This window comes from Rhinoderma darwinii, chromosome 5, assembly GCF_050947455.1.
Source record: "Rhinoderma darwinii isolate aRhiDar2 chromosome 5, aRhiDar2.hap1, whole genome shotgun sequence".
NCBI lineage: Eukaryota > Metazoa > Chordata > Amphibia > Anura > Rhinodermatidae > Rhinoderma > Rhinoderma darwinii.
Window position 1 is genome coordinate 240,530,388 of NC_134691.1, and position 14,303 is coordinate 240,544,690.

The window sequence follows — 14,303 nt, forward strand, 5'->3', positions numbered from 1 at the left end:
TAGACTTCTGGCACTTGTGAACATACACTTTAACTTGCCTTTTCACTTTTATTATCAGAAACTTGATTTATTTGGGCATTTTTATTTTGACTGCTGTTTTGTAACAAAAGGATCTCCTTATCCAGTTGTCTAGTCCTCTCCCCACAGTCTGTTTCTCCCACCACCAATATAGTCTGACCCCTCTCTCTAACCGGACTATCCCTTTTTTTTTCTAATAACCAAGCTCATTACATATATACAGCACCGGAACACAGCTCCGTACATAGATACAGTATCGGAACCCAGCTCCGTACGTAAATGCAGCACCAGAACCCAGCTCCGTACGTAAATGCAGCACCGGAACCCAGCTCCGTACGTAAATGCAGCACCGGAACCCAGCTCCGTACGTAAATGCAGCACCGGAACCCAGCTCCGTACGTAAATGCAGCACCGGAACCCAGCTCCGTACGTAAATGCAGCACCGGAACCCAGCTCCGTACGTAAATGCAGCACCGGAACCCAGCTCCGTACGTAAATGCAGCACCGGAACCCAGCTCCGTACGTAAATGCAGCACCGGAACCCAGCTCCGTACGTAAATGCAGCACCGGAACCCAGCTCCGTACGTAAATGCAGCACCGGAACCCAGCTCCGTACGTAAATGCAGCACCGGAACCCAGCTCCGTACGTAAATGCAGCACCGGAACCCAGCTCCGTACGTAAATGCAGCACCGGAACCCAGCTCCGTACGTAAATGCAGCACCGGAACCCAGCTCCGTACGTACATGCAGCACCAGCAGAAATATAGCTCAGTACGGAGATCTTTTGTAAATTCAGTTTAACTCCTGACATATATGTTTGTTATAACCTATTTTAGATTTCTGCTAATGAGTTTCTTAATAGACAACTGGGCGTGTTTTTACTTTTTTGACCAAGTGGGCATTGTAAAGAAGTGTATGGTGCTGACCAATCAGCGTCATACACTTCTCTCCATTCATTTAATCCGCACGTAGAGAGCCTGCGTTGTTCACTATGTGCTGTCACATACTGACACATTAACGTTACTGAAATGTCTTGACAGTGAATAGACATCACCTCCAGCCAGGATGGGATGTCTATTCACAAACCCGACACTTCGGTAACGTTTGTGTGGGACTTGGCTCACAGCGAGATCACGCTTGCTGCGCTGTAAGTGTAATGGTGAGGTCGGTCTGATGCCATCACGCCCACTGCGTCATTGCTTAAGCGCCGAATGGCAAGCCAGGGAACTGATAGTTCCCTGTCTCGCCAGCTCTAAAGTAATCTATTTTGTATCCGCGTCCTAAGGACGCGGATACAATTAGGTGCGAGGTCCCGCTTCACTCCGGTTCCCCGAACCGGCTCTAGTTTGAACAACTGGTTCAGGAGAACCCGGGACGTTCTGGTCCCCCTTTCAGCATGGACCCCTGGGTGCGTATCTGCCCCCTATCCCCGCACCGACCAGCTGCTCCGGTTGCCTTCGTGTGCTGGATGTTTTAAACAGTATGCAGTAGTTGGAGTCTGAAGCAGATGGCTCCGACCACTGCATAGCGGCTGTTACGCAGAACTGCAGCTCTGCTCCTATTCACTTGAATAGGAGCAAGGCTGCAGTACTGCAGTTCGGCCCATATTCTGTGACCGGAGCCATCTGCTACCGGCTCAAACTATTGGATACCGTTCAAAACATCCGATGCACGGAGGCAGCTGGAGCAGCTGATCAGTGCGGGCTCCGGGTGTCTGACCCGCACCGATCATATACCGATGACCTATCCTGTGGACCTATCCTTCTACTGATCATATACTGATGACCAATCCTTCTCTTTTTTTTCTGTCCTGTGGATAGGTCATCAGTTCATCAGTTGTCACTGCCTGCCTATACATAGTTAAATAGTTAGTACGGTTGAAAAAAGACACGTCCAAGTTCAACCAAGGGATGGGAAAAGGAAAGGTAAACATTTCTACACGAAGGAGAAAATATTTTTTTTGTTCCAGAAAAATATCTAAGCCTTTTCTAAAGCCATCTACTGTAGCTAATGTGACCAGCTCCTGCGGTAGACTATTCCATAAATTCACCATTCTCACCGTAAAGAAGGCTTGTCGCTTCTGCAGATTGAACCATTGTTTTCTCCAGACGGAGAAATTGCCCCCTTGTTTTTTGAGGGGGTTTTACATGGAACAGGATTTCACCATCTTTTTTGTATGTGCCATTAATATATTTATATAAGTTAATCATGTTCCCCGTTAGTAGTCTTTTTTGAAGGCTAAATAGGTTTCATTATTTTACTCTTTCCTCATAAGTTAGATTCTCCATGCCCCTTATTAGCTTCGTTGCTCTAATTTTGTATTTTTTCCAGCTCCAGGGCATTTTTTTCTATGAACTGGAGCGCAGAACTGAACTGCATATTCTAGATGAGGCCTCACTAATGCTTTGTAACGTAGTAATCTTATAGCCCTGTCCTGCGAGTCCATGCCTCTTTTAATATACGACAATATCTTGCTGGCCTTTGAAGAAGCTGGTTGACATTACATGCTGTTTTTTTAGTTTATTATTTACAAGCACACCCAGATACTTCTCAACAAGTGACTCCCCCATTGTAGCTCCCCCTAGGACATATGATGCATGCAGCTGTTGGTACCCAGATGCATAACTTTACATTTATCTACATTAAACTTCATTTGCCAAGTGGATGCCCAAACAGTTTGTTTAACCCCTTCCCGCTTTTGGGTGTGACTGTACATCTAGATTCAAAGTGCGTTCCCGCACAAGGGAGTACAGTCACGCCCTGTAGATAAAGCCGGCACAGGAGCTGTGCGCGCTTCATCTTTAGCGTCTGTCAGCTGACATCCTGCTGCGATGCCAGTTACCGCCCATCACCGCCATTTAACCCCGTCCGCCGCATTGAAGTGGTTGACAGAGTGAGGGGGCTCCCTCTGTACCCCCCGGCCCTCCCTGCGATGGTTGCTATGGCAACCAGGAAGCCGTTGCTAGGCTTCCTGGTTGCCCAGGTACAGAAGTCTATTAGCTCCTGCCCGAGGCAGGACCTAATACGCGAACTGTCAGATGAAGAATGACAGTTCCAATACACTGCACATCATAAGTAGTGCAGTGTATTGTACCGGGGATCAGAAGACCAGATCTTCAAGTCTCCAGGTAAGTGTAATAAAAAAAGGGAAAAAAGTAAAAAAAAAAAATGTGAAAGAAAAATAAAAGTTTTAATTAATAAAAACAACAATCGCCCTGTTTCCCTGATCAACTCTTTTATAATTAGAAAATAAATGAAAATGTGAAAAAAACTATACATAATAGGTATCGCCGCATTTGGAACGGCCTGCTCTATAAAAATGTCACATTATTTTTACTGCATGGTAAACACCGTAAAAAAATTTTTTTATAAAAAACAATGACCGCATTTTATTTTTTGGTCATTTTGTCTCAAATGTCATAAAAAGTGATCAAAAATTTGTAAGTAACACAAAATGGTACCAATGGAAACAAAAGTTTGTCACGCACAAAACAAGCCCTCCCACAGCGATATCAACTAAAAAATAAAAAAGTTATGGCTGTCAGAAAATGGCGACACTAAAACATGATTTTTTTTTAGAAAAGAGTATTTTTAATGTGGGAACGTAGTGAAACAGAAAAAAAAACGATATCAATTTGGTGTCGCTGTAATCTTATTGACCCGCAGAATAAAGTTGTTTATACTGCACGGTAAACACTGTAAAAAAAAAAAAAAACGTGCTAGCATTGCTTTCACACAGCTCCGTCAACGGAAAAATAACACGTTATGACTCTCAAAACGCAATGATGCTAAATGACGACCCAGACTAATTTTTTTTAGGTCCAGTAGAATTTCACTAAATACCACACATCATCATTTGCTGGACCGCACAGGTGGACCCTGTAGATGCAGCGGAGATCAGGACACTTTAGGGCCTTGTGCTGCTTATAGGGCTAGTGAAGAAGTCAAATATTAGGCAATACTGAAGCGCAGATATTTTGTACAATACCCCAAAAACCCGGCCTGTGCATAAAGGATTGGTTCAAAGCGTACCACACCAATCCATGGATTATTCATTCACCCCATTATTACATCATCCTATTATGCCCTGATGTATTCCGCCCAGTTTACATATACCCTGATGTACTCCGCCCAGTTTACATATACCCTGATGTACTCTGCCCAGCTTACATATCCCCTGATGTACTCTGCCCAGCTTACATATCCCCTGATGTACTCTGTCCAGTTTACATATTCCCCCACATTATAAGCTGAAATACCAGTAAAACACCAAGCAAAATCTGTGCTTCAAAAGCCAAATGGTGGTCCAACTAAGCCTGGCAGTGTGCCCAAAAGGCAATTTATGACCACATATGGGGTATTACTGTATTCTGGAAAACCCGCTTAACAATTTATGGGATGTGTGTCTACGGTGGTACAAGCTTGGCACAACACATTGGGCACTGAAATGGCATATCTGTGGATAACTGCAATTTTTCAATCTGCAACATCTATTGTGTACTCATTTTTGCAAAACGCTTGTGAGGTCAAAATGCTCACTACACCCCTAGATAAATTTTTTGAGGGATCTAGTTTCCAAAATGGGGTAATTTTTCAGGGGGTAACACTATACTGGTACTATAGCTCAATGCAACATGGTGTCAAAAAACGAATCTTGTAAAATCTCCACTCAAAATACTAAATGGCGCTCCTTCCCTTTAAAGCCTTGCTGTGTGTCCAAATGGCAGTTTATGACCACGTGTGGGGTATTACCCTACTCTGAAAAAGGTGCTTTTTCTCCTTTATTTGTTGATAAAATGAAAAATTTTGAACTAGTGCTGCGTATGCTTATTGGAAAATGTAATTTTTCGTTTTCACTGCCCATTTCTAATAAAATCTATGGGACACCTGTTAGGTCAAAATGCTCACTACACCCCTAGATGAATTCCTCAATGGGTGTAGTTTGCGAAATGGAGTCCCTTTTGGGGAGTTTCCACTGTACTGGTACCTAAGGGGCTTTGCAAAAGCGACATGGTGCAGAAAACCCAATCCAGCAAAATCTGCTCTCCAAAACCCAAATGGCGCTCCTTCCCTTCTGAGTCCTGATGTGTATTCATACAGTACTTTAGTACCACATTTGGGGTATTTCCGTACTCAGGAGAAGTTGCTGTACAAATGTTATGGTGCTTTTTCTCTTTGATGAGAAAATGAAACCTTTTTACCTAAATCTACGTCTTAGTGGAAAAAAATGTAATTTTTCATTTTTACTGCCCAATTCTAATGAAATCTATGAAACACCTGTGGGGTCAAAATGCTCACAACACCCCTAGTTGAGTTCCTCTATGGGTGTAGTTTCCCAAATGGAGTCACTTTTGGGGGGTTTCCACTGTACTGGTACCTTAGGAGCTTTACAAATGTGACATGGTGCAGAGAAATCAATCCAGCAAAATCTGTACTCCAAAAGCTAAATGGCGCTCCTTCCCTTCTGAGTCCTGCCGCTTGCCCAAACAGCAGTTTATGACCACATGTTTGGTATTTCCGTACTCTGGAGAAGTTGCTTTACAAATGTTGGGGTGCTTTTTATCATTTATTTGTTGAAAAAATTAAAAATACTGAGGTAAAGCTACATCTTATTGGAAAATAATGTATTTTTTCATTTTCACTGCCCAATTCCAATTAAATCTATGAAATACCGGTGTGGTCAAAATGCTCACTTCAGCCCTAGATGAACTCCTTTAGGGGTGTAGTTTCCCAAATGGAGTCACTTTTGGAGGGTTCCTTTGTTTTTGCACTACAAGACCTGTTTTAACCTGACATGGTGCCTGAAATATAATTTAAGAAAAGGAAGGCTGAAAAATCCACTAGGTGCTCCTTTGCTTCTGGGGCCTTTGTTTCAGGCCCGTAGTACACTAGGGCCACATGTTGGATATTTCTAAAAACTGCAGAATCAGGGCAATAAATATTCAGTTGTGTTTTTTTTGGTAAAAACCGTCAGTATTACAGGAAAAATGGATTAAAATGGAATTTCTGCAGCAAGAAATAAAACTTGCAATTTTCTTTAATTCCTTTGAAACGCAAGGGTTAAGAAACTTTCTAAATACTGTTTTGAATACTTTAAGGGGTGCAGTTTTTAAAATGGGGTGATTTCTGGGGGTTCCTAATATATAAGGCCCTTAAAGCTACTTCAGATCTGAACTGTTCCCTAAAAAAATAGGCTTTTGAAATTTTCTTGAAAATGTGAGAAATTGCTGCTAAACTTATAAGCCTTGTAATGTCCTAGAAAAATAAAAAAATGTTCAAAAAATGATGCAAACATAAAGTAGTCATATGGGAAATGTTAACTAGTCTCTATTTTGTGTGGTATAACTATCTGTCTTACAAGCAGATACATTTGAGTTTAGAGAAATGCTAATTTTTGCAAATTTTCTCAATTTTGGTGTTTTTCACATAAAAAATTTAATTTATCAACCACATTTTTTCACTAACCTAAAGTACAATATGTCACGTAAAAACAATCTCAGAATCAAAGAATGGGCTTGGTCACCAGATTATGTGCCCTATCTCCTACATAATGTGATTGGCGCTGTAATGTAGATAACAGCAGTGGTTTTTATTTTGTAAAACAATCATTTTTGAGCAAGTTATGAGCAATTTTAGATTCATGCTATTTAGTATCTTAATAGACAACTGGGCGTGTTTTTAATTTTGACCAAGTGAGCGTTGTGAAGAGAAGTCATTGGTCAGCGTCATACACTTCTCATTGTTCCAGCCCAGCTTCTTTCACGGCACAATCACACTGTGCTGTGGATCATGCTGGGCTGGAACAATGAGAAGTGTATAACACTGATTGATCAGCGTCATACACTTCTCTGTAAAACGCCCAGTTGTCTAATTAATAAACGAATTAGCATAAATCTAATATTGCTCTTAACTTGCTCAAAAATGATTGTTTTTCAAAATAAAAACCACTGCTGTTATCTGCATTACAGCGCTGATCAGATTATGTAGGAGACCGGGAATTTATAATCTGGTGACAGAGCCTCTTTAAAGAGGCTCTGTCACCAGATTTTGCAACCCCTATCTGCTATTGCAGCAGATAGGCGCTGCAATGTAGATTACAGTAACGTTTTTATTTTTTAAAAACAAGCATTTTTGGCCAAGTTATGACCATTTTTGTATTTATGCAAATGAGGCTTGCAAAAGTCCAAGTGGGCGTGTTTAAAGTAAAAGTCCATAAAGTATTATATGCGTACATCGGGGCGTTTTTACTAGCTGGGCGTTCTGACGAGAAGTATCATCCACTTCTCTTCAGAACGCCCAGCTTCTGGCAGTGCACAGACACACAGCGTGTTCTCGAGAGATCACGCTGTGACATCACTCACAGGTCCTGCATCGTGTCAGACGAGCGAGGACACATCGGCACCAGAGGCTACAGTTGATTCTGCAGCAGCATCAGCGTTTGCAGGTAAGTCGATGTAGCTACTTACCTGCAAACGCTGATGCTGCTGCAGAATCAACTGTAGCCTCTGGTGCCGATGTGGCCGACACGATGCAGGACCTGGGGCAGGAAGTGAGTGACGTCACAGCGTGATCTCTCAAGAACACGCTGTGTGTCTGCACTGCCAGAAGCTGGGCGTTCTGAAGAGAAGTGGATGATGCTTCTCGTCAGAACGCCCAGCTAGTAAAATTAGTAAAAACGCCCCGATGTACGCACATAATACACGCCCAGTTGGACTTTTACTTTAAACACGCCCACTTGGACTTTTGCAAGCCTCATTTGCATAAATACAAAAATGGTCATAACTTGGCCAAAAATGCTCGTTTTTTAAAAATAAAAACGTTACTGTAATCTACATTGCAGCACCTATCTGCTGCAATAGCAGATAGGGGTTGCAAAATCTGGTGACAGAGCCTCTTTAAATCTGCTTGCAATTCACGAACATCTTCCATAGACTGAATATTACTACATAGCTTGGTGTCCTCTGCAAAGTTAAATAGTGCTATTAAACCCTTCCCGACATCCGCCGGGTCAGGGAATATGGAGCGGGCTCACGGGCTGAGACCGCTCCACAGAGCGAGTATGTCGGCTTTGTGTTACAGCCGACACTTCCGGGTAACGAGCGGGGTCCCGTTCGAGCTCGATTCCGCTTGTTTAACCCGTTAAATGCTGTGTTCAATAGCGAATGCTGCATTTAAATGACTAGAAACACCCCCTGTAACGGCCTGACTAAGTCCCCCAGGTCCGCCATCTTTGCACTCCTATGAAGCCCTGCCTTTTATTTTTAACAATCAGTTTTTTCCTTGTAAAAGTAGTAAAACCTAAAGAAAACTATATAAATTTGGTTATGCTGTAATAGTATTGAACCACAGAATATAGTTAACATGTAGTTTTTACCGTACCGTGAATGCCGTAAAAACAAAACCACCCAAAAGTTTGAGGAATCGCTGTTTTTTTCCTATTCCACCCCACATATATTTTTTTTATCGTTTCCCACTACATTATATAGTACAAAAATGGTGCTGTGAAAATCTACAACTCGTCCCGCAAAAAACAAGCCCTCACACTGCAATATTGATGGAAAAATAAAACCGTTATGGATTTTGGAAGGTGCGGAGGAAAAAACAAAAGTGAAAATCCGAAAAATGGCTGCGGAGGGAAGGGGTTAATCCCATCCTCTATATCATTACTAAAAAGGTTGAATAATAATGGTCCCAGCACGGAACCCTGGGTACACCACTTATAACCGGGGACCATTCAGATTAGGAATCATTGACCACAACTGGATACGGTCCTTGAGCCAATTCTCAATCCAATTACAAACGATACTTTCTAAACCTATAGTCCTTAATTTACCCATTAGACTATGTATACCAAAGCATTATATCTGTGATCAAAAGATCGCATTGTGAAGTCCCATAGTGGGACTAAAAAAAAAATTTCTCAAACAAAGTTAACACATTGATTTTATCACCGGGTGAACAGCGCACAAATAAATTATGAAAAAATTATTTTTATTTATTAAGTAAAAGATAATCAGTAATTCACATGTATCCTAAATAGGGCTCAATGAAAACGACACCATGTCCTACTAAAAACAAGGCCACATTGACGGAAAAATAAGTTACGGCTCTTGAAATGCAAAAAGCATTTCTTTTTTTAAAAAGGTTTTTTTGTGCAAACATAGTAAAACATAAAAAAAACATAGTAAAACATAAAAAAAACATAGTAAAACCCCAAAAAAAACATAGTAAAACATAAAAAAACATATATATATATATATATATTTATTTATTTAGTATCACCACAATTGTACCAATCCAAAGCATAAAGGTAACCTGTTTATCTTATGCCGCATAGTGAACAGCGTAAATTTAAAACCTGAAAACAATGCTCCCATTTCTCTCCAAAAAATAAGTAAAGTTTATGAATCTCTGTGCACCCAAAAGTGGTGAAATTAAAAGATACAGCTTGTCCTGCAAAAAACTAGCCCTCATAGAGGTACACTACCGTTCAAAAGTTTGGGGTCACCCAGACAATTTTGTGCTTTCCATGAAAACTCACACTTATATTTATCAAATGAGTTGCAAAATGACTAGAAAATATAGTCAAGACATTGACAAGGTTAGAAATAATGATTTTTATTTCAAATAATAATTTTCTCCTTCAAACTTTGCTTTCGTCAAAGAATTCTCCATTTGCAGCAATTACAGCATTGCAGACCTTTGGCATTCTAGCTGTTAATTTGCTGAGGTAATCGGGAGAAATTTCACCCCATGCTTCCAGAAGCCCCTCCCACAAGTTGGATTAGCTTGATGGGCACTTCTTGCGTACCATACGGTCAAGCTGCTCCCACAACAGCTCTATGGGGCTGAGATCTGGTGACTGTGCTGGCCACTCCATTACAGATAGAATACCAGCTGCCTGCTTCTTCCCTAAATAGTTCTTGCATAATTTGGAGGTGTGCTTTGGGTCATTGTCCTGTTGTAGGATGAAATTAGCTCAAATCAAGCGCTGTCCACAGGGTATGGCATGGCATTGCAAAATGGAGTGATAGCCTTCCTTATTCAAAATCCCTTTTACCTTGTACAAATCTCCCACTTTACCAGCACCAAAGCAACCCCAGACCATCACATTACCTCCACCATGCTTGACAGATGGTGTCAGGCACTCTTCCAGCATCTTTTCAGTTGTTCTGCGGCTCACAAATATTCTTCTGTGTGATCCAAACACCTCAAACTTCGATTCGTCTGTCCAGAAAACTTTTTCCCAATCTTCCTCTGTCCAATGTCTGTGTGCTTTTGCCCATATTAATCTTTTCCTTTTATTAGCCAGTCTGATATGGCTTTTTCTTTGCCACTCTGCCCTGAAGGCCAGCATCCCGGAGTCGCCTCTTCACTGTAGACGTTGACACTGGCGTTTTGCGGGTACTATTTAATGAAGCTACCAGTTGAGGACCTGTGAGGCGTCTATTTCTCAAACTAGAGACTCTAATGTACTTGTCTTGTTGCTCAGTTGTGCAGCGGGGCCTCCCACTTCTCTATCTACTCTGGTTAGAGCCTGTTTGTGCTGTCCTCTGAATGGAGTGTAGTACACACCGTTGTAGGAAATCTTCAGTTTCTTGGCAATTTCTTGCATGGAATAGCCTTGATTTCTAAGAACAAGAATAGACTGTCGAGTTTCACATGAAAGCTCTCTTTTTCTAGCCATTTTGAGAGTTTAATTGAACCCACAAATGTAATGCTCCAGATTCTCAACTAGCTCAAAGGAAGGTCCGTTTTATAGCTCTTCTAAAAAGCAAAACTGTTTACAGCGGTGCTAACATAATTGCACAAGGGTTTTCAAGTGTTTTCTAATCATCTATTAGCCTTCTAACACAGTTAGCAAACACAATGTACCATTAGAACACTGGAGTGATTGTTGCTGGAAATGGGCCTCTATACACCTATGTAGATATTGCATTAAAAACCAGAGAGTGTATTTCTGATTAATTTAATGTTCTCTTCATTGAAAAAAACTGTGCTTTTCTTGCAAAAATAAGGGCATTTCTAAGTGACCCTAAACTTTTGAACGGTAGTGTATGTTGACAAAGTTATGTCTTAGTGAAAAAAAACTAAAAATAGAAATGTGACAATGACCAAGCACTAACGCCTACAAAGGCCTGGTCATTGAGGGGTTAAACTCGTACTCCAGTCATTTTATATTAATGGCCTGTTCTTAGACTAGGCCATCAATATCCGATCTGTAGGGGGCCGACTCCCTGCGCCCCCACCAATCAGATGATTGATTGGAACTGCAGCGTTTGTTGCCGCAGCCTTTTCCCAGTTTACAGCCAGAGCACCGTGCACAGACACTATGAATGTGTACAGCGCTGTGCCTGGTAAAAACTGGAGGGACTGCAGCGACTAACTCTGCAGTCCCTTCAGTAAACTGATCTGCGGATGTGCAGGAGATTGACCCGCACTGATTTGATATTGATGGACTTATCCTCTAGGATACGCAATCAATATAAAATGCCTGGAGAATCTTTTTAGCGTACAAGCTGCATAAAAGTACACCGGGTATCCGTCCTGGAAAAACCACACCAAATTGTGGTGTTTTTTCTGGCAGCATGTCCTCTGCAGATCTACTGCAGGAATAAAAATTTAAAAAACCGGATTCCTTTGTTTTGATGGAATCAATAGCGCAGACTGCGCTATTGAAAAAGTCAAAACAAACCCTTTCACAATGGTTACAAACGGAAACCATTGGCAAAGTTTCCACTGCCATTGAGATCAATGGTGATGTGAACGGAAGCTCAGGTTTTCGTTTGCCTGTCTGTTGAGTGGTTCCCCTAACTGAAATCTTAGACAAAACCCCTCAACTGAAATCAACACTGATGTGGGCACAGACTTACATGAAAAGCAGAGATGGAAGATTTCCTCCCTCTTTCTGCTGCCAAGTCTTCAGGGAGGGCAGATCACACAGGCTGTCTGTATCAGAGTGTTGATCGAGAAGAGAGCAGAGTGGGAATCACACAGGCTATTCGTATAGAGAGAAAGTTGTGCGGATACAGGAGAGCTAGTGAAGACAGAATCCTCAACACACAAACCTCACATCCAACATGTATTACTGGAAGGCACAGGAGAAAAGTCTAAAACTAGAACAGCTTGCAAACTGAATATCAGGTGGTCTTAAAATGAATGAAGAATGGAAGATTGCATGCTAAAACTTATTTAACTGTAGGTAACCACTAACACTTGTAGAAATATTTTTTTTTCCATGTCAAAGCCTTTAAAGAGGCTCTGTCACCAGATTTTCCAACCCCTATCTCCTATTGCAGCAGATCGGCGCTGCAATGTACATAAGAGTAACTGGTTCTTTTTTCAAAAACGAGCATTTTTGGCCAAGTTATGACCATTTTTATATTTATGCAAATGAGGCTTTCTTAAGTACAACTGGGCGTGTTTAAAGTTAAAGTACAAGTGGATGTGTATTGTGTATGTACATCTGGGCGTTTTTACTTATTTTACTAGCTGGGCATTGTGAATGGAAGTGTATGATGCTGACGAATCAGCATCATCCACTTCTCTTCGTTAACACCCAGCTTCTGGCAGTGCACAGACACACAGCGTGTTCTCGTGTGACGTCACTTCCTGCCCCAGGTCCTGCATCGTGTCGGACGAGCGAGGACACATAGGCGACAGAGGCTACAGTTGATTCTGCAGCAGCATCGGCGTTTGCAGGTAATTCGATGTAGCCTCTGTTGCCTGGTGCCGACGTGTCCTCGCTCGTCCGACACGATGCAGGACCTGGGGCAGGAAGTGACGTCACAGCGTGATCTCTGGAGAACACGCTGTGTGTCTTTGCACTGCCAGAAGCTGAGTGCTAACGAAGAGAAGTGGATGATGCTGATTCGTCCGCATCATACACTTCCATTCACAACGCCCAGCTAGTAAAAGAAGTAAAAACGCCCAGATGTAATGAACACAATACACGCCCACTTGTACTTTAACTTTAAACACGCCCAGTTGTACTTAAGAGCCTCATTTGCATAAATATAAAAATGGTCATAACTTGGCCAAAAATGCTCGTTTTTGAAAAAAAATAAACGTTACTCTTATCTACATTGCAGTGCCGATCTGCTGCAATAGGAGATAGGGGTTGGAAAATCTGGTGACAGAGCCTCTTTAAGTACAACAAATCTTTACTCCTCTTGCATTGTAATAAATAAAAGATAATGATGAATATTTATCCACTACAGGGGAGGATGACAAACCCAGCATCAAAAACACAGAAGAAGCAATGGAAACAAACCAACCTGAAGAAACGAAGGAAAAATTGGATCAAAGTGCTTCATTAAAAATGTCTTTTTTAGAGTATAAACAAATCTCTAACTTGCTTGTATTTTACATGCAAAAGATGGAAGTTTGTAAGTTAAACAGAAATGTTTCTAATTTTACTATGTTTAAAGGGTAACTAAACTTTCAAAAAACTTTTGATATGTCATAGAGCACTGAGACCTCCACCGATCGCTAAAACGAAGCTCATAGACAACTAATTGGTGTATGGGCTTATAGACTTTCCATAGAGCCTCCTACACCAACTGCTCGGCTTTCCGAGAGAATCCGATCAAAAACTAAGCGTCTCAGCGTTCACCCGAGCGATTCTGCAGCTTCGTTTTAGCGATCGGTGGTGCTCAGACCCCCACCAATCAAAACTTCTGACATGTCACTATGACATGTCAGAAGTTTTTGGGAAATGTAGTTGCCCTTTAAAGTATGTATAAGTCAACAATTTCAGCTATTTGCTCTTTTTAAAGTTGATCACTGGTTTTCATGTAAGAACTAATTCTAATTACTTACATTTTATATTTTAAAAAGCACAGGTGAAATCAGACTGGGGGCGGGAGGGTGCTTGCCTCAGCTTACAATAACTTATCTGATGATGTAGTTTTATTTTTACAGCTAAAGAGGACTGCCACCTGAACAAAAGTGACCTGGTTAATTGGTATTTAAAAGAAATTGAAAGTGACATCGAAACGGAGACTGAACTAATCCTACGAAAGCGTTTAATTGAAAAAGTAATTTACAGGTTAATACATTATGTAAGTATCTTACAAGAGATATATATATATATATATATATATTAGTTTTTTTTTACTCCATAAGCTGCGGGTGTCGTATTGTTCCTGGCCGTTTAACCCCTCAAATGCTATGGTCAATCGAGACCACCGCATCTGAGGCGTTATAAAGTAGGGGGCGGCCTTCACCAACAGCGATCGTAGGGTGCGGATGGTTGTCTTGGCAGCCCAGGAGCCTAATGAAGG

The 14,303-nt window shown here is 41.4% G+C and overlaps 1 protein-coding gene across 1 annotated transcript in view; it reads left to right on the forward strand.

Moving 5' to 3' along the window:
- Positions 1-14,303, forward strand: part of LOC142652574 (maternal DNA replication licensing factor mcm6-like) — a 75,507-nt gene that overhangs the window by 55,119 nt on the left and 6,085 nt on the right. The window contains exons 8-9 of the mRNA XM_075828223.1: positions 13,239-13,406; positions 13,942-14,081. Of these exons, the coding sequence (XP_075684338.1) occupies positions 13,239-13,406; positions 13,942-14,081 (308 nt within the window). The remainder of the gene's footprint in view (positions 1-13,238; positions 13,407-13,941; positions 14,082-14,303) is intronic.